This window comes from Euprymna scolopes, chromosome 9 (genome assembly GCF_053919585.1).
Source record: "Euprymna scolopes isolate OS-2025 chromosome 9, ASM5391958v1, whole genome shotgun sequence".
NCBI classification, from domain to species: Eukaryota; Metazoa; Mollusca; class Cephalopoda; order Sepiida; family Sepiolidae; genus Euprymna; species Euprymna scolopes.
This window is the reverse complement of record NC_136490.1, coordinates 160,455,003-160,478,859: the sequence shown is the minus strand read 5'-3', so window position 1 is coordinate 160,478,859 and position 23,857 is coordinate 160,455,003. Positions and strand designations below refer to the sequence as shown.

Sequence of the window (23,857 nt, the reverse complement as noted above, 5' to 3'; positions counted from 1 at the left end):
TTTTTTTTTATTCAAACTATTTTTTTTTATTCAAATTATTTTTTATTCAAACTACTAATTTTGCGATTATGGTAAAAATGTCAGTTTACTTTACACATTGTAATATTTCAGTTTTGGTTTGTTTTATTTTTACAATGGTTTTCAAATAAAGGCAAGAATTAAGACAATTGATTGCAGAATTTTTATCCTCGCATTCCATGAGGAATGTTTCTGACAAAGGGGAAAGAATTGATGTTTTCTGGGACAGAATCTATCTAGCACTTATCAATGACTAGTTTTTTTTATCTTAAAGTAGTTTTCTTCCTGACATCAAGTGGCTTCATGCCTTGTCTGGAGTGATTTTCATTAAAAAAATCACATTAAATCATTTTTTGTGTGAATTGGGTTTTTAAAAAGTTCATTTTTAGTACTTCATTACATTTTTGATTTCCACAGATAATATAAAAGAAAAATGTGTAAGTAATGTAATTTACGACAAACATTCGTGAATTGGTTGCACACTTTTATTAATATCGAAATGTAGACTTCAGATTTAAATTCAGAAAATTTCTGCTGAAATTTACTTTTCATTGAAATGTTAAAGTTATTTCCCTTAGTTTGTACAAATTCTTTTCAAATATTTTATGGAAGGGTTAGAGATTATTAAGGGATAATTTTATCAGTTATGTATTTCTTTTAGCTTTTATCAAAAATGGACATTATTAATTGTAACTAATTGTCATGTTTATTTTTTATGACATAAATGGAGAACTCTTCAAAGAAGGCACAGTGATTTAATTGAATTCTTTAAAATAATAATAATAATAATAATAAAAAAAAGAGCAATTTGATCCCAATAAACATCAGAGTTGATTTATCTTAGAGTAAATTAATTACTAGAACAACTTGTCTGAGCACGTCAAGAATATAGAATGAAATAGTTTTAAAAATATTAATCAATAGTGATGGGATGATTCCAATACACTTACTGATTCTTTTCCAAATGAGCAATTTCAATACAATTACAAATTTGGATTCTTTTAAAATCTCTAAATATTTAGCTATAGAGTACTAGATTTTTTTTTTCTGATTACCCAATACACTCATGTCATGTGCATATATTTGCAAATGTAAAAATACACGCGTAGGAGGGGGTGGTCTATAGATTTTAGTTTTACTGGTAGTTTAAAATCAATAAATATTTATTTTATTATTTGTAGCAACAATGGAAAATTTTGTTTGAAACAAACAAAAAAGAATTAAAAGAATCGTTTTTAGCATTGGAAAATAGGCAAAAAAATATTTCTGATTCCAATACCATAAAAAGTCTCACTTTTTCCAATTCTGATTAATTGTACCAACACTATTAATCAATTTTGTGTTGTTCATGGAATAAAGAATAAATTGCATGGATATCATTGGGAGTTTCCACATGAGATATTTAAGATGTAGAATTTTGCTGTGTTTGGAAGAAAAATAACAAACGTATATAAAAATAACATATCTTTACTGTTAGAATTGCGACAGATGGGTAAAGTGAGCAAGAGTTGGAGGTGTGGAGTCCACAAATAGGAGTTGCTTTCTAGCCAGTCACTTTCTGCTGGGTTAAGAGTTGGTTGGAGTTAAATAACATTTTAGTATGCACCTGCTACCTTAAATTACCAGTTCTTCTCTTCTGGTACGTCATCTATGCAACCCAATGTAGTGATGCCTTTTCTGATATATTGTCTACGCAACTTCTTGTTGCGTGTTGTTTATTTAGGAAGTGGATGTCTTTGTTCTTTATGAAAGTGATCTTTTTTTGCTTTTGTTGTCACCATTACTTCGCCTTATACAGATGACGTTGCTGTATTCACAGAAGGTAACATTTTTTTCCCCCCCACCACTAAACGAAATATAAGGAACTACTATCTGGGATTGTGTTGAGCAGAAAGATGTTTGTTCACATTACATTTAAACATGTATTCTGCATGTTAGTAGAGTCAGGGAAGCAAGAAACAGGGAAGAAATTTCAAAGTCTAGCAATCTGAGGGAAGAAATTATTAGAGTAGAAGGCTTTCCGGCATCTAGTGAGCTCAACAGTGAAGGAGTGGGATTTTGCTGCTTGTCAGGTTAGTTGGAAGGCCACCAATGCTATGTTCATTGAGCACATTCCATTAAAGTTCTTGAGAAACAGGCACATGCATGCAACAATATGACCAAGGTTGGAGTTTGGCTGAGAGTGTGACACCTTTTAGATTTTACTTTTTTTTTTTTTCTGACTCTAAGAGTGAGAGACTAATGCTAGATGCACCAACATTAGATGTGATAACAATATTCTATGCGTTGTAGTTTTGTGAAAATACTCTCTGATGTGAATAATTTTCTAGCATAGAGAAAGCCCACCTTCTTTCCAACAGCCTTGGTAATGTCCTCTATTTATTTCAATTCATGTTGAATTATGTGAATGTTAAGCTGAAGACTTTGAAGGATGGATTATTTCACCCCAAATGCAATCCACAAGTTCATTTCATTGATGGATATGTGATGAAACAAATCTAAAACTCCTGAGACGAAATGCACCTACATTGACGTTTTTTTGTTTTCTGATCTTTTTTGTAAAACTTAATTATGTTCTGCAAAACCAAAAACAAAAACAACAGCCTTCCCCCCCCCCTTTTTATTTTATTTTTTCCTACCTTACTCCCGGTCCTGGATATGACCTTAAACTACATCCGATGGTGAGGTCCGGCTTACGGGCTTGGGGAGTGTGGAGCCACCTCTTAATTGCCATTGCTCCCAGGTCCACCCTGACTCGGAGTGGTAGTACCTGTTAGGGTCCCAACTATGGGTTAAATAGAAACAGATTTTAAAAAGGAAAAGAAACAACAAAAAAAGAAAGAAAAAGAAAACAAATATATTCTATTAAATTATCTATTTATTTTTTTGCCCTGTCGGTAGGGCATGAGAACAAACCGACTGCCCCCCTGCAGAGGGTAAAAATCCCTCAATGGGGCAACCAGTTAGCCGTGGGTTGCTACCCGTAAAGTCTTAGGACGTGATCCTGGTGATTGAGCGAACCTAAACCAGGATACATAGAAGTTTAGGCACCGCAACACATTACTTTGGCCCTTACTTCGATTAGACGGGCGGTCGGAGAGGCCCGATCCGACCAATCGGCCATTCACGCCAAGCCCCACCATATATTGCCCATTCCAAAAACTCACTACTAATACAACACATCCCCCCTCTCCCACAAATAACCCTACTCCCTAATATATGATGGAAAGCGGTGGCTGAGGGTCAATTGGTTAGGTGTGAATATCGATGACGAGGCTGTAAACCCCTCAGGATTGCTACAGATAGCAATATCAAGAGAGAACAGATAATCATTATGATACCACCAAAGTCGGTTATATCATCATTGTATCCCTGTAGAGGCTGGGCGAATGGGTTTCCCCCCAGGCTCTTCCCAAATAGGACTCCGAGGTGGGTGGGGAACAAAGATGATGAAAAAAGAAAACAAAATATATGGCTTATTCCTCCCAAAAACCACCCAACCACCCAAAGAGAACCCACTCTGATGTCTCTGACATCAGTAGCTCTGACGAAGAGACGATAAAACCAAGGAACTCAACATTCGTAGTAATAGAATCAATGGAGGAAACTCCTTTGAGCAAACTATCACCTTTTAAAATTGAAAAAAATCTTAAAACTCTAAAACCAAAGTCTATTAAAAAACAATTTAACGGCAGCCTACTAATAGAAACCCATAACGAAGAACAAACTAAAGAAATATTGAAACTAAAATTATTGGAAAACATCAAAGTCAAATGCTACAGACATCCAACCCTAAATACCTGCAAAGGAGTAGTGAAAAGCCACGAACTTGCACTTTGTCCCTTGGAGGAAATCAGGACAAACTTACAGAAACAGAATGTGTTAGATGTTCGCAGAGTTCAAATTAAAAAAAACAGTGAGAAAATCGATACCAATACATATATACTAACTTTCGATTCCCTCACCATACCCAAAGAAGTGAAAGTCGGATATATGAAAATAAATGTAGAAATTTATATTCCAAACCCCCTCCAATGCTTCAAGTGCCAGAAGTTTGGACACCATCAAGATCGGTGCACACAATTACCAGTGTGTGGAAGATGTGGAGAAAGTGGCCCACACATTGACTGCAGAAAAGATTTCAAGTGTGCCAACTGCCTGGGAAACCATGGCGCTGGCTCTAGATATTGCGAAATATGGAAAAGAGAAAAAGAAGTGACCAAACTAAAACATATAAAGAATATATCCTACCCAGAGGCCAGGAAAATCATCGAAACTAAAACATATGCAGATGCAACAAAAAAAAAAAATCCAATCAACAATCAAAATGGTCATATACATGTAACGGATACAACTGACAAGAAAATTGATGTCCTAAGCAAACTAATAAAGGAAATGAAAGAACTATTAGAAGAAATGAGGAAAATGAATAGTGCAATGTCTGCAACCAATCCAAGGATAATATTAAGTAAAGACACTACTGAACCACAAAAAGAAACAAAACCACAAACCATTTCTACAAAAACAACCGAACAACCATCAAACACATCACAAGCCAGAAAAGAATAAAAAATCCCCCCAGACAAAAAAAAACAAAAAAACAAACAAAAACAGGAAAAGAAAGATCCCGATCTATATCTCGAACAGGGACTCCGACAGAAAATAGATTTGAGGGATTGGAGACGATGGAAGTTGAACACAATTCCAAATGATGAACAAAATATTACAATGGAATATCAGAGGGATAAAAGCAAACCAAAATGAACTCACATTATTAATAACAAATATGAGCCCAGCACTTGTCTGTCTACAGGAGACCTTTCTGAAAGAAAATAATACCATCAACATAAAACACTACACATCTTACAACTACATAAATAAAGATACGGACAGAGCTTCTGGAGGCACATCAATACTTGTGAAGAATGAAGTCCCTCAAAGACAAATAAATATAAACACAAACTTGCAAGCAATTGCAGTTTCAGTGACTCTACATAGAACTATAACACTTTGCTCAATATACATCCCTCCAAAAGATACAATCAACGAAACTGAGATAACTCAATTAATAAAACAACTCCCTAAACCCTTTTTTCTACTAGGAGATCTCAACAGTCAAATATGGGGAAGTAAAGAAACAAATAAAAAAGAAAAAGAAATAGAAAACATAATAAATAAAAATAATCTATGCCTCCTTAATAATCAAAACTACACCTATATGTACCCAGCAACAGGTACTTTCACCGCCATTGACCTTACCTTATGTGATCCTTCCATATATATGGACTATGACTGGAAAGTACACAATGACACCTGTGGGAGTGATCATTTCCCAATCATCCTGGAAAGTCTAAGTACTAGCACTGAACAAAAAACACCCAAATGGAACCTACATAAAGCGGATTGGGAAAACTTCCAGGAACAGTGCAAAAACCAATTAATTATCGAAAAGAATGATGAAGATGACCATTTGAACTACTTCATTAAAACACTCACAAACATAGCAAATAATACCATACCGAAAACAACCAAAACCAACAATCACAACAAACCTTGGTTCACAAAAGAATGCAGAAAAGCCATCAGAGCTCGACGAGCTGCCTTGAGAAAATTCGAAAAGTACCCAACAAGCGAAAATCTGGATTTCTTCAAAAACAACAGAGCAAAAGCCAGACGAATCATAAAGGAATCCAAAAGAACAACTTGGAGAAATTATATATCCAAAATTAATGTGAATACCAAGGCGAAAACAGTTTGGAACATGATGAGGAAAATAGAAGGAAAGTGTAGTAGTACACCAATATCCCACATCTCTAAAGGCAACAAAATATACACCGATCAAAAAGACATTTCCAATAACCTGGCAGATAATTTATCAAAAATTTCATCATGTGACAGACAAACAGAGAAATTCAAAAAGATTAGAGAAAAGGAAGAGAAAAAGAAAATTCTATTTAAATCACAAAATACTGAAAAATACAACCAACCTCTTACCTTGCCTGAATTAAAAGAATCGCTAACCAAATCCCATGACACAGCTACAGGGCCCGATGAAATTCCATATGAAATCCTCAAAAAACTTCCAGAAACCTCAATGAAATACCTACTTGAAATTTTCAATACTATATGGTCCAGTGGAAACGTACCCGAGACCTGGAAAGAGGCCACAATAATACCAATCCCCAAATCTGAAAACTCAAACATCCAATCCCAATCAAGTAACGTCTCAGATCCATTGAATTTCAGGCCAATAGCTCTAACAAGCTGCATTTGTAAGACCATGGAAAGGATTATAAACAAAAGACTAATCTGGTTCCTGGAAACAGAGAATCTTATTACAGAATTTCAAACAGGATTCAGGAAAAACCGAAGTTCAATAGACCACATAGTCAGACTTGAAACCTTCATCAGAGAAGCCTTTGTAAGGAAGGAACATTTAACAGCAGTGTTTTTTGACATGGAAAAAGCCTACGATACTGTGTGGAAGTACGGTGTTACAAGGGATCTGAAGGCGCTTGGACTAATGCCAATTTTTATTGAAAATTTTTTAAAAAATAGACGGTTCAGAATAAAGGTTGGCACAGCTCTCTCGGACTTGAAAGAACAAGAGAATGGAGTACCTCAAGGGAGTATACTGTCAGTGATCCTGTTCAGTATCCGAATTAACAACATTGTAAAAAACCTTAACCCTGGGGTAGATTGCTCCCTATATGTGGATGACTTCCTAATATGCTGTAGATCTAGATATATATCTATAATAGAAAGGAAGCTTCAATTGTGCTTAAACAAAGTAATGAGATGGACGGAAGAGAATGGATTTAGATTCTCCAAAAGAAAAACGAAATGCATGCATTTCTGCAAACTAAAGAACATGCATAATGATCCTGTCCTAACCATGGAAGGAATGCCCATACCCGTTACTGACCAGTACAAATTCTTAGGGATTTTATTTGACAAAAAGTTAACATTCATCCCACACATAAACTATCTGAAAAAAAAATGTAACAAAGCTGTAAATCTTTTGAGAGTGGTAGCACATACCGATTGGGGTGCAGACAGGGAAACACTCCTTAAACTTTACAGAGCACTAGTCCGCTCAAAGCTAGACTACGGTTGTTTCATATATGGATCAACCCGAACATCATATATAAAAAGTCTAGACCCTATTCACCATACTGGCCTAAGATTGGCCCTAGGAGCATACAGAACTTCCCCCGTGAACAGTCTATACACGGAAGCACACGAACCCCCACTAGATCTAAGGCGAGAAAAGTTAGCCCTTCAATATTTACTGAATCTGAAGTCTTGCCCAAACAACCCTGCATACCAATGTACCTTCTATCCTAAATATGAAGAACTCTTTAACATGAGAAGAAAAACTATCAAAACGTTCGGGCTCCGAATGAAGGAAAGCATTGAAGAATCGAAAATTCCAATCTCCAGCATTCACAACTTCATACTGCCTAAAACACCCCCATGGACCATGAAACAAGTTGAAATAAAACTCAACCTAAACAAAAAGTCCAAATCTACCACAAACCCTATTGAATACCACGACGAACTTCAACATTTAAAATTACAATATTCAGACTACACCTTTATCTACACAGACGGGTCTAAAAGCAACAATCACACTGGATGTGCAGCAACGTACCATAAAACCACAATGAAGAGAAATCTTCAAAATGAAGCATCTATATTCACTGCAGAGACTATAGCTATCGATCTAGCACTCAACATAATTTCAGAGGAAACCACCAAAAACTTCATCATTCTCACAGATTCTCTATCAGTCCTATTATCTATACAAAATCAAAAACAAAAAAATCCACTAACAACAAAATTAATAGAAAAAATCAATATCCTTTCAACTACTAAAAACATTATTCTTGTCTGGATCCCCAGCCATGTGGGGATCAAAGGCAATGACAGGGCAGATACAGCTGCAAAAAAATCTTCTCACCTTCCAACTGACAATTTTAAGATTCCACATACTGATCTTAGACCCCAGATAAAAGCATACATACAGGAAAAATGGCAACTGCGGTGGAGTCAGCAAGAGGGCAACAAATTATACTCAATCAAACCTGAACTTAAGGAACGATGTCCGGACATCAAGAGATCACGCCGAGAAGATGTGATACTGACTCGGCTGCGCATAGGGCACACCAACTTTACTCATTCTTATATACTAAATGGAGAATCGGCGCCAGAGTGCATCCCATGCCAGGAGACACTCACAGTAAAACATATCCTAGTTGGGTGTGATGACCTTGCCCCAACTAGAAAATTATATTATACAGAAAGCAATATGGAAGACCTTTTTGAAAAGGTCAACTCAGCAAATATTCTAGCATACCTAAGGAAAGTAAATTTATATAAGAAAATTTAAGGAAATTTAAAGTCACCCAAATAGACACATCCATGTATAAATACAACATTTAATTTCTTAGTTCAATTTTATAAAAAAAGGGAGGAAAGGCTGAAAAAGTCATTCCCCCCCTCCCAATAAAAAAAGTTAAAAAAAAAAAAAGGACTCCGGCATTAAATGACCACATAGGTTGATATGCCGTAAAATCAATCAATCAATCAATCAATCAAACAAATCTAAAACAATACAGATGTGAAGAGGAAGGAATTTTTTTTTTTTTACATCATGTGTTTATCATGATGCACATGAAATCATAAATCAAGGCACATGAAATAAAACAATTCAACAGAATTTAGATAACATATATAAATTAGAAAGCTGTACCAAAAACTAAATGAAAATTCCATGAGCAGAGTTTCTTTCCTAGAACTGTCCATCTGTGGATCACAATACCATGTATCTGCTTTCCGGCTGGCTATAACATGGTCATCTTCAAATCTGATGTGAATAAATACCTATTGGGTTGTATTTTTAGCTGATAATCTAACACTACTCTAATTCCACCATGATTGATTGTGTTATCTCACCGGCTACCTAACACTCAACACTTATCATGGAGTAACCTCTGAGACTTGATAAGTGGTGACCCTCTAAATGTTAAAAAAAACAAAACAAAGATGATATTTTGTAAAACTTGCATACGGAACTCTTCTGATACGTCCAACCTTGGATTTTGTTGTTTTCCTTTCTGACACTAATTTTCTGTTTTCTTTTTTCTACAGATCAGCAACAGTGACGGTACTACGGCTGCTGGAGCATTGGGCAAGGCGCTTGCTCCCAGTGATATGCTTCTCAAATTAGCCCGAACATCCCCTTATTACAAACGGAATAGGCCCCATATATGTTCGTTTTGGGTTAAAGGGGAATGTAAACGTGGAGAAGAATGTCCATATCGGTGAGAACATTTAAAACGATTTTTTTATTTCTTTATTCTCTGTCCTTTAACGATTGTTACATTTCTTTTGGTTATTTATTAATGATTGCAAGGAACAAACAAGAACAAACGGATATTATGATTTGTCTAGTCAACCTGTGCAGTTAACAACAAATACCATTTCAAAATTTATATATGACAAATTGACTGACAAATGAAGCTGCTTAGAAAAATGCTTATATGATACTATTGACCCCCCCCCTCACTGGTTGTTTATAGTGGAATGCGTTAGGATCAATATAAGACAAAATATCTTACCGCAGGTTGTCCAGCCTTCACGTGGGTATGTTTGCAACACATGAGGAAAGAATGAAATAATTATGAACAAATAAGAAAATCACTTAACGATATACATTTATTATGGACACACACACACATAACGACAATTCAAACATAATACATAAAAGGTTAGAAGTCCAAGTATGATAACATGAACAAACGGGAATGATGCTCATTTCTCCATTTTAAAAGTCACTCTGTTTTCCCTCCACTCTCTACTTCCGGTTGTTGATCTCACAAGAAGTCACGAGAATTTAAAGTCTAGGACTCGGACAAGGGGGAGGCAACCCTGCCTAAAGAAGTAATGAATTACTCCCCTTGTTTACTTTTGTATTGTCCTAACACTGGTGTAAGGAAGTAAAAAAGGAAAAGGAAAAATATATAAAAAACGAGTTTATCAGCAGAATGAAGGTATAGTAAGTTGTTCACCAAGGGACATAAAAGGAGCAAAAATAGGATTGTTAATCAAGGTGTGGCAGTGTGTTGGGACAAAAAGAATCAGACAATAGAGGTCAATATATTTAAAATTTGTTTACGGACATGGAAATGAGTTTTGCAGAAGTTTATTATTGTTAGAGACAGTTTTAGATTTTCATTAGTTGAGGATGTTTTCTCATTTGAGAGGTGAATGTAAGATGTAACTCAGAGTAGATCGAGATGAGCTGGTGCCAACTGACGAACATGGCCTCAGCAGAAAGTGCATCCAGGACCCAACTGATATATACAAAATGTGTTGGATTTTTTTGTGTCTCTAAAGTGTGTTTTTTTTTCTAGTCATTTTATTTATTTTTTTATAATTATGAACCTGTGCTCACCTCCTCGGAAGTCAGCAGTTTAAAAAACGACACTGCCAGAAGAGACGATGAAAGAGAAGTAATCCATAGCACACAACGTTGGAGTCGGTGATTGTTCTTGAGCGTGGGTGGGTGTAGAAGCACATGGTCCCACACTTGAATATTAATAAAATATGATGACCTTTACAGTTTGTGCTTGTAGTGATAAAGATGACATTTGAAACTTAGGTGATAAACAGAAATGCGATTTCAAATCTTGGCTATTGTTGCAGCATTTCGATACAGATGCATTTTAAAAATAATGTTCAAAATGGAAAATTCTACATAATTATAAATTAAGCAAGAAGTTGGTAAGTTTCTATTAGAAGTAGGTTTAAGTGTCAGAGTATTGCCTCATAACAAGCAGTTGACAGTGATATGTAGTAATGAAGCTAATGAGATTTTCTACTAGTTTTTTTGGACCACAAGAGAAAGTAGTCAGTTTATTATTTGCTTTTTAACATATTGCAATTTTGTACATAATAAATTATGGTTACAGATTTATATAATAAATGCACCCTTATTCTTAATCGTTTGTTGGAATAAAATTTAAACCAAACCTACCTGTACGATTGCATACAGTTAGTTTTAGGAATAGCAGATCGTCACAGAAAAACGAACACCTCGGCTTGCACAAACAAGGCCAACTTCACATACATATAGCATGAAAAGAAACTGTTTTTTGCCGTATCATATTAAATTGGCTTTTTTTTAAATCAGCTCACACAATTATCCTTGCTGATTTTAATTTCAATAAATCATTTCAAAATACAAATATTAACATGATTTTGTGATGGAAAACCTTTCTAATAATAAAAAAAAACTTCTAGAAACAAGCTTACAGTAAGCGTTGTGTGACTTGATTGACTAAAACCACATCTTAATTTTCATTTTCTTTTCCATTTCATATCTTTATTAAGTTCATCTTTAGAATTACTCCTCCTTTATTTTTTTTCACGCCTGAAAGGCATATGTTATAGACAATGGATTGAATTCAGCTTAAACCCAACATTCTTTTATATCTATTGTCAGGCATGAAAAGCCAACTGACCCAGATGACCCCCTTGCAGACCAAAACATTAAAGACAGATATTATGGCCTTAATGATCCTGTAGCTGATAAACTTATCAAGCGATATGCAACGATGCCTAAATTAGATCCGCCTGAGGACAAGTCAATCACAACGTTATACGTTGGCAGCCTTGGAGAACGAATTGGAGAAAAAGAATTGAGGTAACAACTTGTACACAATTTCTTTTTACTTTTTTCTTTTACATTTTTGTATTAAAAATTGTTATCACTTTGTCTGTCAATATGTTTCTCGTCTCTACGTGACTTACACATTATTAATTATTCAAATTAAAGATATATTTAGTGGTATTATCTACTCAAACATGAATTTCAGAAATAAGTGTAATATATATATAGTGCCTATGGAATCTGGATACATAAGGAAATTAGTCTGAGGTTAAAAAAAAACACAGGCAGTGTCTTGACATATAAAACCTTCTAAACAAAGACTTCGAAAATGCTATTTATTAGAATTGAGGTTTTTTTTTTTTTTTTTTTTTTTAAGCATATACCCAAACTTTGTGGGCAGCATTTACAATAGTTTAAGTATGAAGTTTTAAACTTGTCATTCATCTTGCAACTTTTCATTGTTTATTTTTCATCCTATTTCAGGGATCACTTTTATCAATTTGGTGAGATCCGTTCGATTAATGTGGTCAGCAAACAGCAGTGCGCGTTTGTCCAGTTTACAAGTCGTTCGGCTGCTGAATTGGCCGCCGAGCGTTCGTTCAACAAATTAATCATTCTGGGTCGACGCCTCAATATCAAGTGGGGACGATCACAGGCGCAACAGACTTTGCTAAAGAAAGAAGGCAATGAAGCAGAGAAACTACTGGAACCGGTACCTGGTTTACCTGGAGGTGAGATTGAGGAACATATTCATTCTTCTTTTATCATAAAATCCCCTGCTGTCCCCCCCCTTTTTTTTCAGTTTGCGTGAAAGTTTATTAAAAAAGACATTATTTTCTTCACTGATCATATCAAACTAATATAACTGAGTTAACTTGGCTTTTATCACCATTATTAGAGAGAATGCTTTTGGCCTTCCAAACTAACAACCTTTAATCAAAATTCTTCATAATTTTGATAGTAATATATAAGCAGTAAGATTGTACCTGTTACAAACAAAATAGGTTTAACGTTCGGAAGGTCATATAAGAATTGTATGAGTTTTGTGGTGAATAATAAAAATTTAAAACAAAGTAATACCTATATTATTACATTGGAATTCATTATTGAAATGAGTTTTATTTATTTTTTAATTTATTGCGGACTATTATCTCATCTTAGTTGTTGTTTCACGACATTTCAACCAACTATTCCTCTGGCCTTCGTCAGGTGGCAACTGCGACGGGATAGGAATTCTGAATCTCCTGACTGCATTCACAGCAATCACTGCCTTCCGTAGTTGTTGTTATCTCACCACGTTTTAGCCAAGTAAGCCTCTGGCTGGCTTTTGGGTAGGATTGAAACCGCTATCTTCAGACAATTCTCATCTGGAAACGTAGAAATTTAACGTTTCCATCCACTGCACCACGGGTCCAGTGGCGCAGGGGCGTGTGGTGCAGTGGCCCATGGCGCAATGGATAGAGACGTTGAATCTCTACGGTTCCAGGTGAGAATTGTCTGAAGATAGCGGTTTCAATCCTACCCAAAGCCGGCCAGAGGCTTACTTGGCAAAAAACCTAGTGAGACGACAACAACTATGGATGTCAGTATTTGCTGAGAATGCAGTTAGGAGATTCGGAGTTCCTATCCCGTTGTGGTTACCACCTGACAAAGGCCAGAAGAATAGTTGGCCGAAACATTGTGAAACAACAACTAAGAAAGATGAGGATAAATTAATAAAGTAATACATGTTGAGCTTGTTGAAATATTCCAGATGGATATTTTATCATGATACTATTGACGTGTGGCAGGGACAAAGGAGATCAATGTTTTAAACAATATCTAAATCTTAAAAATTTCAATAAACCCAACGTGTATCACTTTCAGTTTTATTATTATGCCACTGTGAAATTAAGGGCCAGATTTTTAGGCTTGTCCTAAGTAGGGAGTTGTGCAATAAGATGTTTCTTCATTTGAATTTCTGTATGTTGATTCGATGAGGGAATTTCAAAGACAGTTTGAACAAAAAAACTCTTAGTCGAAAACTTTCTGGCATTTTGGAACTTCTACATTGAGGAAGTCAGATTTTGCTACTTGATGGGTTGGTCGGGGATATGTTGGGGACAGGATGGTCTGCTGTGTGATAGACGACCCCGTCCCCATGTGTTTAATGGTGGATGTATTTAATGGTAGAGGAATTGAAAAGACAAAAGGTCGCATAATGAAGACGAAAATATACCATTATATATCAATGAAACAAATGCAATTTATTGCATAAATATACAGGAAAGAGTGATAGGAAGAATAAGAGTTCATTGAGAGATGAGTAACGTTACTTGCGGTTGACTGGCTAGTCAGGAACGCGGTGGTGGCTTATGGCTCCACCGGAGCGGTGTTTGTCACATCTTGACTGGTCGAGCGTTCAGGGGAAAAGAGGGTGAAATATGAGAAACAGGAAGTGACATAGCTAGGTCGCTCTTCTGAGTTAAAGGGTGACACTACTCCCACAGATATTTACGTTGAGGGCCCACACGTGCAGCAAGTTTGTTGGAGCACATTCTGTTGAATTACTTGTAACACACACAGGGATAAAACATTGCGTTGATGGAGCTTGGGCTTATAAAACAAAATAGCAACTTTTTTTTCATACTCCAAAGCATCTGTGGATTCCAGTTAGGAATTCCTGCTGTAAATGATACCAATATTGTTAAAGAATAAATAAGTTGTCTAATAATGTAAGGAACTGATTTGTTTGAAAGTCCTTAAGCAAATGACTATGATGTTATAGAGACCGTGCTTCCTGCTTTCCTCATGGTGTGACATAATGCCCTTCTCCACAGTATCCACCTCCCTTTTCTCTTTGAAATCTTTGATTAAACTAAAGTTAATTATTTATGAAAGAAGATGTTTGAAGGCTATATCGATGTGGTTCGTAGAAAACCCTGTGGACACGAATTAGTATATAAAAGAATGACAATATTAAAAGAAAATTTCAAGAATTTTCAATTACATTTATTTGCAAACATATTGTATAAGATGGTAGGTGTTGATGTCCCTAATTAGTTCCTTCAACCTCAGATTACCTTGGTTTCTTTCTGTAGCTAGTATTTTTGTAAGTTTTTGTTGATGTGATGGTTAGATGAGGACACTTTGGTTGTAATGTATTCTTTTATGCGTATGTGCAGTGACTTAACTGAGCTGTGGATGTAGAACTCCCCACATACCATACATTGTATTTGATATACTGAATACATGCGTTTACATAATTCTATATTATTGACAGGGCAATTTGATAGAGTGCAGGGATTGTTGTCGGTTAGTTCTATAGTATTTGATAAGTGTTGTCTCAGTGTTGGTCCAAAGTGTGTTAGTTAGGTGTCTTATTTTTTCCTGTAAATGGTTTTGCGAATGGCTGATGTTATTTTGTCATTAAAATGTGGTAGTTTTAAGAAGCAGATGTTGGAGAGGGTGTATTGTCGTTTTCTAGGTGTTTTGAGTTGGTATTTGAAAACTCCTAATAGAAGTGGCCTTGTCTGTGCCACTAGTGCATTTGCTAAGGATACGATCGGCCTCGTTCATAGCATATCCTATTTTAGCTTTGGTGGGGAGGGCGGATTTGTAATTTATGAAGATGCCCTGCAAGCACTCTTCCTATAGAATTTTGTGTCTATGTGTCCTGTTTCAGTAATGTTAAGGGTGAAGTCTAGAACTGAAAAGGATCCAGATGTGTCTAGATGTTCAATGGTTATACAAGGGTCAGCATTTTTTAAGGTAATGAGGATCTTATTTGCTTCTTCTAGAGACGATGTGAAAATGAGGATATCATCCATGTATTTTGTGAAGAATATGCTGGAGTGATCTTATTTAGATTCTTTGGACTACTGTTCTTGTCTTTAGTGTAGTTTTCACAACGTTTCAATCGATGTAACCTCCGACCTTCTTCAGGTGTATCTCGTCAAACTCTGGAATCTGCATGGAATTTCAAATGAAACCCTTTTATTTAATCCATGGAGGTAGAAATCTTAAGCAATTTGCAAAAGTATTTTGTGTGTCAACTGCACTGAAGATTGAACCTTAAACCTCCAGATAAGTGTAACTTACAACTGAATTTTACTGTACTGTATCCATTATGCTTGTGACAAGATATACCTAAAGAAGGTTGAAGGTTACATTGACCGAAATGTTATAAAAAAAAAAAAACAAGATGAGAACAATAGTCCAAAGAATTAAAATAATCCGAATATTCAATCCTCATAAAAAAATTAACAAATGTAAAGTTACTTAATCGTCTTTTTATGTTTTTAATACAAAGCCAACACAAATATTAAACTATATCTATTCTATACGTCATGTGTTTAGCAAATAAAATCTTATTTCAAAAATGAGTTTGACAGATTGAGGAGCTTCTCATGGTTGTTAAAAATTTTGACAAGAAAATTCTGGTGCTGGTGGTGTAAACTAGCTAAGCAATCTGTCAATGGCAAGACTAAAGGTTGATTGCGACATTGAATTAAATCTCATGCATGTCCAAAAGAATTAGAGTTGTCTGCACCACTTTAGAGACAACAGTTGTTTTCTAATTGTTTTTTTTGTTTTCTTTTTCCAGCTTTGCCTCTTCCGCCTGAAGAACTGACCAACAATTACTTTAACTTGGGCCAACCTCCACCATTGGTACCTCCACCACCACCGCAAGGCGTCCCACCTCGTGTTCCTCCCCCAGTTGCACCACCATTTGGCAATATGCCTAGAGCTCCACCACCACCAGGTAATTATAGTTTGCATTACAATATTCAATCGTACATAGCTTTTTATTTGTTAAGCTTAATTTCTTTGTTTAATAAAGATCGTCCATCTGACACACGGCAGATATAATTTATTCCTAAATTAACAAAAGCACTTTTATCTGGAAAGTTTAAAGTTTGGGTCAGTTCTTTAACATGGTTCTATTTTTAGCTGAAAAAAAAAAAAAAAAAAGACTTGCCCTCCCATGAAAATAAAGAAAAATCTGTATGATGTACAAAACAAAAATATCATATTCCAGAAATCATGTAAATTGATCAAGTAGTTTTATTTTTAACTAGCAGGGGGTACCTGGCATTGCCCGGTTGTTTGGAGGTGTGTGTATGTAAGCGAAGTAATAACCCTGTATTAATAAAAAAAAAAAAAATGAAAAATGATGTTAAACTTCTTTTAAAAAAATCGGCAAAACAAAAATAAAACAAAAAGAAAATCGCGAACAAACGTAAAACTTCTTTTTACAAGAAATCGAAAAAACAAAAAGCAAAAATTCATAGAAAAACGTGTTCGGAAAACCAAAAGCCAAAAAACACAGCGATAAGTGGAAAAAAAAATGGCATAAATAACCCTTCGATTCGGTTAATTCCAGCAACTACTAAAAAAAAGAATTTTTAATCCTATTATGGTCAAAATCACATGGGGGAGGGGGAAATGAGTTCATTTTATATAGATAGAAGATAAAACTATTTTAAGCAAATTTTAGTTTTTCCAGTGTTCTTTCCTCATTTTAAGACTGGCTTTCTAAAATCTGGATTTGGAGTTATTTCCCTTGGCACTTCAGTATATTTTCAAGATAGCATGAGATAGTCATTTGTAGTTTAGCCATATAATTTGATTTCTTTATTTAAAACCTAGCAGGGTCGCGGGAGGCTGACTTTATTGGTTGTAAAATATGCTTATTCATGCAGATTTCATATTTATTATAATTTTCTGTTGAATATTATATATAGTAGTGATTTCAAAAGTAAAATAAAAATGACTTGGGTGTCAGCAGCTATAACCAAACAGCTCTTTCTCTTTTCTTTTACATAGGCATCACCACTTATCAAGGCCAAGAGGCCACTCGAGGATAAGGGTTAAAGAGTAGACAATTGGACAATATAGTAATCATTAATAATGGAAATTCGGTAAATTTGTTAACTTATATGGAACGGTTCATCAAAAACTTGTTTACGTTAGACTTGAAGACAACCATATTGTAGTCAGCTGGAAAGCAGGAAAACGGAAGATAATTCCACAGGCGTGCAATTCTAAGAAAGGTTTTGTTCATGGAATCTACGTTTAGGTTTAGACACAGATAAAGAGTGGGGGAAATTAGTGATAGTGTTTTCTGCTAGATGGGTGTTTCTTGTGAAAGTTTGGCGTTACCTACCGTTTGAGCTAACCCAACAGATAAAAGATTTAAAATTAAGCCACTTCAAGCTATGAATGAATTTGCACATGCGCAAAAGTAATAGAAATATGTCGGCAAGTTGAAATTAACATTTTGCATTTCAACTTACTGACATATTTCTGTACGTGTTATCCATCCAAACAAAGATTTTACTTGTTTATAAACCATCTTTGTTGTATGATTACTGTTTCCTGTTGAAATGTTATGTGAAGAGTTTATCGATTACATATTTTCATACACATAAATACATCTACTGTTTTATTTATGTAGATAAAAACTACTTGATTAATTTACGTTATTTGTTCGTGTACAATATCATCTTTCTGTCATGGCTCCATACGTTGTACAGATTTTTCTTTATTTTTGTTTTTTCATGGGGGGAGGGGGATGGAATTCTGGACAAGCACCAAAAATATTTTTTTCTCCTTTTTCAATCGTTATTTGAAAATGATTAACTCCGTTTGCTTTTGTGTAGTGAATAAAATATTTTCGTTTGTTATTGCACTCTGAGAGAAATATGAGAATCTTCTATCAAGACAATATTCATTATCTCCCTTTGTGAGATAAAAATGCTCTTTAAATTTTGCTGTGTTCATACACGATAAATCGGGTTTATTTCTTTTCTCTTTCATGAAGCTGTCATCATGGTTGAATTGATTAAAGTGTTGAATAGGAAGGAAGAGAGGAACATTTAAATAGAGAATTGTTTTTTTTTCTGTTCAACCCATTATTTTATCAACTTGGTCGAATAAAGCTGCATAAAAAAAGCTCAAATGTCGTTAGTGATTCAAAAGTTATAAGAATTTTAAGTTGTTTTGTATTTACATGAACATTTTTTTTTTTTTTTAGTTAAAAAAAAAAGTTGATCAAAATATGAACCTTATATCAAGAAATTTAGTAATTTATCCATTTTAAAAAAAAATTGTGAACCTAGTCTTATGAAACTTATATTCTTTATGTAAATATGTTTTTGATTTGATGCATCTCTTTAAGTCATGAATTATAAATTGAATGTGTGAATTTCAAAGTTTTATTGACTGGCATATTGTATCCTACAGATTGTGGAATATTTCAATACAACTTTAATTTCATTTAAGTCATTACATCATGTCCATATAACAGTAACCACACGAATATCTTTTTTAAATTGTATAACTCAAGAATAAAACCACTTTTAAAAAATTTGTAACAGAACTGAACAAGAATCTGTTAGTTCTGCAGAGTTAACAAAATAGGATTCACAAAAGAATCGTTCTTATTCGAACCCAGAATCCGTCCAGTACAAAGAAAAGAAAGATATGCAAATTGTGCTGCCGATGGGATTAAAAGTGATTGCATATAAGGATGTTTTTTTTGCATCTGGCCAGAAACTGCATGCAGTGCGACAGTCGTTGTAATCAAAGAGAAAGATCAACTCCGCGCTGTTTTTCTTGAAACAAAACAGGGTACCTAGCAAGAGAGTGTCCAGGAAACGGAGTGAGACGTCAGTGCCACTCTCTCCTCATTCAAATTAAAAGGGCCACTCCCCGTAATGGAAGTCATGGTTAATGACAAGAAGTACATGGCACTGGTGGATTTGGGATGCTCTTGGTCCCTCATGACTGGATCAGTGTGTGAACCCTGGAATCGGTCAGCATCGGAGGTACTAACACTCAACAATGAAATCTTCCACAGCCACGGAATCGGATTATCACTTTGGCAATAGAAGATATAAGCCCCATGAAAGTTGATGTTCTGGTCATGGACACATTGCTGTTGGGCTTCGATATGTTAATCGGAATGGACAATCAAAATATTCGGTGGAGTTCGCATAAACCGATTCGGCAATGCCACTTTTGTTAAAATGGAGCTTTGTGCCTGCGCCGCGATCAGAATAGAGGAACCAGACTTCAATGCTGAGTTCAATGAGCAGACCAAAGCAATCAGCCACCCAATGGCTTAACAACAAAGTACCGGAGTATCTGATGTCCAACCAAATTCGACAGGAGTACCGTAGTGAATTGGAAATGTGGTTGAGCAATGGATGGCTATTTCCCTATTCTGAGGAAGAGCTTGATCCCCCAAAAGGCCTGATTCCATTAATGGCCGTTTTACAAGAGAATAAATCTAAGGTACGCCTGGTATTGGACTTTCGTGAGCTGAATGAACTTGTCAAGGCTTCCACGGCACACACCAATGTCTGCACACAAAAGCTAAGAGTGGAAGTGTGAAAGCTCCAATGTGTCGTTACTTGACCTTCGAAGGCATATCTATAAGTGCGTGTGTATGAATACTTGTGGCTGTACTAGACTGTGATCTTTGAAGTAAAGAGGTACTGCCTAACACACATGGGTTTTGGGCTCAATGTAGCACCAACCTCATGCCAGCTATTGTTGAAGCTATTCTCGAGAAAGAACGATATCCGGCAGGCAACGTCAACGTACATTAATGATGTGTTCATCAGTGAGGACATGGTTTCCACAACCAAAGTGAGACAAATTTTGGCTGATTTTGGATTAGCGAGCAACGAACCAGAGTGATTGCAGAATGGTAAGAGACTGCTTAGCCTATCACGAAAAGGGCAGCAGTCTGGTATGGGAACGAGGTCCACAGTGTTCTTACCCGACAAATTATCTTCTCATTTTTGGAAAATTAGTTGGGTACTTCCCAGTGGTTAAGTGGTTCAGGGTGGCTGCAGCGTTCATTAAAAGGGAAGTAGTGGATTTGACAAAAGGTTGGGATGACAAGGCGAGTGACGGTCCTTAAACAACAATGATTGATGATTGAAGAGATTGCTGCAAGAGTGCACCAAGAAGACCGTGTACAAGGAAAGTGGTGTGTGGATGGTCTTGCGCTAGACGTGTGGATTGATGCAAGCTCCTTAGCCACTGGAGCACGATGGAGCCACCGTGGAGAATGCAAGCTGGTTGCAGAAGGAAATAGATACGCAACATATAAATCTGACGGAGCTCGATGCTGTGCTAAAAGGAGTGAACATGGCATCGATGTGGGAAGCAACTCTGCTGCATCTTCACACTAACTCTGCCTGTGTGCACAAATGGATCACGGACACCTTCACGGGAAAAGCAGCAAGTGAAATGCTGATCAGATGGCGACTTGACACGCTCACAAGTTTGGTCAAAGAATATAAACTGTCCGCAGATGCCGTCCTAATGAGGTCAAAACATAACCGAGCAGATGCTCAAATGAAAAGTACCAAAGTGATGGCTTGATCTTGTCAAAAAAGCAATTGAAACTTTAAACTGTGCAGGAGCCGTGTCACCAAGTAAGTATGACCTTGACGGGATGAAGTCTGTCCATCATCAAAGTGGCCATCTCAGCGTAAAATGAACGTTATACTTTGTCAAGCAAGTGGATCCCATGATTCCCAAAGCATTGGTTATGGTAAAAAATTACGAAAAATGCCAGTCGGTTGACCCACCACTGGTACATTGACAAAAAGGGAAATTAGATGTTAGCGACACTTGGTTCTGAGTGGGAATGGATGTAACCTATTACCAAGGCAAATATTATCTGTCGCTCATTGACTACGGGTCCACAAGGTTCTCCATCTGACATCATTTGAGACGACAGGATGCGGCAAGCATGATCAGCCACCTATTTTGTCCTGTTTTGTGAGTGTGGAGTGTTGGCAGAAATACGCGTCAATAATGATACAGCATTCTGCAGCAGGGTTTTCGAGGACTTTCTTGGTGAATGGGGAGTCTGCTGCACTTTCTTGTGCATACGTCCCCTCCAGCAATGGCATCGTGGAGTGTGAAGCGAATTGTGGCAAGGAAACACTTCCATAGCAGAAGCAGTCGATTGGTACAATGTTACTTCTAAGGACAATGTGTCGCCACTGACTGCCCTAGCTAACCTGATTCATCGCTACTGCATTTGACTGAAGGGCATTGACACACCCTCTCCAGGCAAGCCCAAACAGCAGCAGAATAGATACAATGTGGGTGATCATGTCTGGATTAAGACCCCAATTGGATGGTGAGTGACCTCTTATATGCGCAGACGTGTCACAGGAGTTAAAAGCGCACAAAACGTTCTTGTCGACCGGATGCCCCGCCATGTAAGGGACTTGCGTCCCGTCATAGGCCTTGATAGGATGAAAGTGACCTCAAGCTCTCAACTCAGAGTGCGAGGTTGATTACCATGAACGAGGCATGTGGTGATTCTTCTCCTGACGAGTCATCCGAGGAGGAAATACCTTTACCTCAAAGGAGTGCTAGACGAAAAAGACCAGCTCAGAGTTGTCATCTATGTGATCATCAGATCACGGGGGGAGTGGTGTGGAGGGTGGGGGGTGTAGCAAAACTGAACAGCAATCTGTTAGTTCTGCAGAGTTGACAAAATAGGATTCACAAGAGAACCGCTCTCATTTGAACCCGGAATCCATCCAGTACAAAGAAAAGAGATGTGCAAATTGTTGTATAGTCTGGATTAAAAGTGACTGCATATAAGGACGTGCTTTTCTTTTTTTTTTTTTTTTTTTTTTGCAAGAGAAACAAAACGTAATCTGGTTGACGCAATAAAACGTAATTGTGATTTTGTGAAGAAGTAGAGAAGAATATGACTGTTGACTGACGAAAGACGAGCAAGGGAAAGTTTTGAACTTTTTTTTTTTTTGTCTTCAAACTTATGTTGCACTAAAATGTTTCTTTCAACCAAGTTGTGGCAGGTCAGTTTCACTGCTTCACAGTACGATCTTGTATTTCACACGTACCAATTTTTCAATTTTGACCCCTTAACAGCTCTTTTTTTTTTTTTCTGGATGAAAACCAATTAAAGTCTTCCACATGTCTGAATATCCTATATACCAAATTTCAAGTCTTTAGATAAAAAATTCATAATGTATATAGGTTGAGAAGTGTCATCACACACACACACACACACACATTCTCACTTTTATAGATATATAGATTACAAATTTCATTGGTCTTTTCTTAGTTTTCAAAATTGTGTACCTTCATAAAAAAAAAAAAGAAAGACCAAGAATGCTATAAATACCCCAACCAATGAGAGAACCAAAAGGGATAGATTTTGATGGGCACAAGTTTGATCTTAACCTTCGCATACAAATATGGTGGATCTGTAAACAACTATAAAATAACCTGCCATTAAAAAGTTTGGTTCAAATAATTTTATTAAAAAATTGTGTAAATATAAAAAATGAATCTTGCTGGTGAAAATCTGTAAAAATCTGAACAACTCTGTTATTTTATATTTCTCTCAATGGCTAGCGTCTTTATACCCTTCTTGGTCATCTTAAAAAAGCCTTGCTATATTGTTTGTTTGTTAATTTATTTTCAGGTGTTCGTTTGCCTCCTCCACCCCCAGGTATTCTGCCGGTGAGACCTCCACCGTTAATACCTCCGAGAACAGCTCAGTTGAATTCCGTACATTATCCATCGCAGGATCCGACGCGAATGGGAGCAGTCACTTTGACAAACCAGAAGAACTAAACGTCGGAAGATAGTGTGGGAAAGCGCAACATGAAGATGGCATGTGCGAATGTTGCACTTGCCACTTTTTATGCAACAAGACTTTCTCATCTCTCACTCTTTTTCTACGACCAATGCAAACAAAGACAATAAAAATATAAAGTTCATTCCGATTTATTTTTTTCTTTTACTTTTTGCAGAAGCCTCTGTAAAAAACATTTCTTTATTACATTTTAACAAGTGATGTTTTAAATGATTTGCAACTACTTTAGGAGAAGGAAAACTGTGGAATAATGTCAACATACTGAGAACTTTTTCATGACTATTAGAAAAATAATATAAAAATTCAATTTATGAAAAAAAAACTGATCTAAGTAAAGTTAAGCTCCCTCCCATAATTTTATTACCTCCCCCCTCCCCCAGGAATGAATTAGAACCACTATATACTTTTGCTCCCTGCCCTGAACCCCATATTACAATCTCTACCCGACAGGCAGCTAAATCCCACCTCCACGCAGTAGAGATCCCTAGATGTAAAAGATCTTTCTACTCCAGTAG

The 23,857-nt window shown here is 36.2% G+C and overlaps 1 protein-coding gene across 1 annotated transcript in view; it reads left to right on the top strand.

The window, feature by feature from the left end:
• LOC145284954 (pre-mRNA-splicing factor RBM22-like) overlaps positions 1 to 23,466 on the top strand; it is a 46,850-nt gene extending 23,384 nt beyond the window's left edge. The window contains exons 5-9 of the mRNA XM_080134055.1: positions 9,172 to 9,344; positions 11,528 to 11,728; positions 12,179 to 12,426; positions 16,281 to 16,439; positions 23,169 to 23,466. Coding sequence (XP_079990181.1) covers positions 9,172 to 9,344; positions 11,528 to 11,728; positions 12,179 to 12,426; positions 16,281 to 16,439; positions 23,169 to 23,320 — 933 coding nt within the window. The 3' untranslated portion in view covers positions 23,321 to 23,466. The remainder of the gene's footprint in view (positions 1 to 9,171; positions 9,345 to 11,527; positions 11,729 to 12,178; positions 12,427 to 16,280; positions 16,440 to 23,168) is intronic.
• The last annotated feature ends 391 nt before the right edge of the window (positions 23,467 to 23,857 follow it).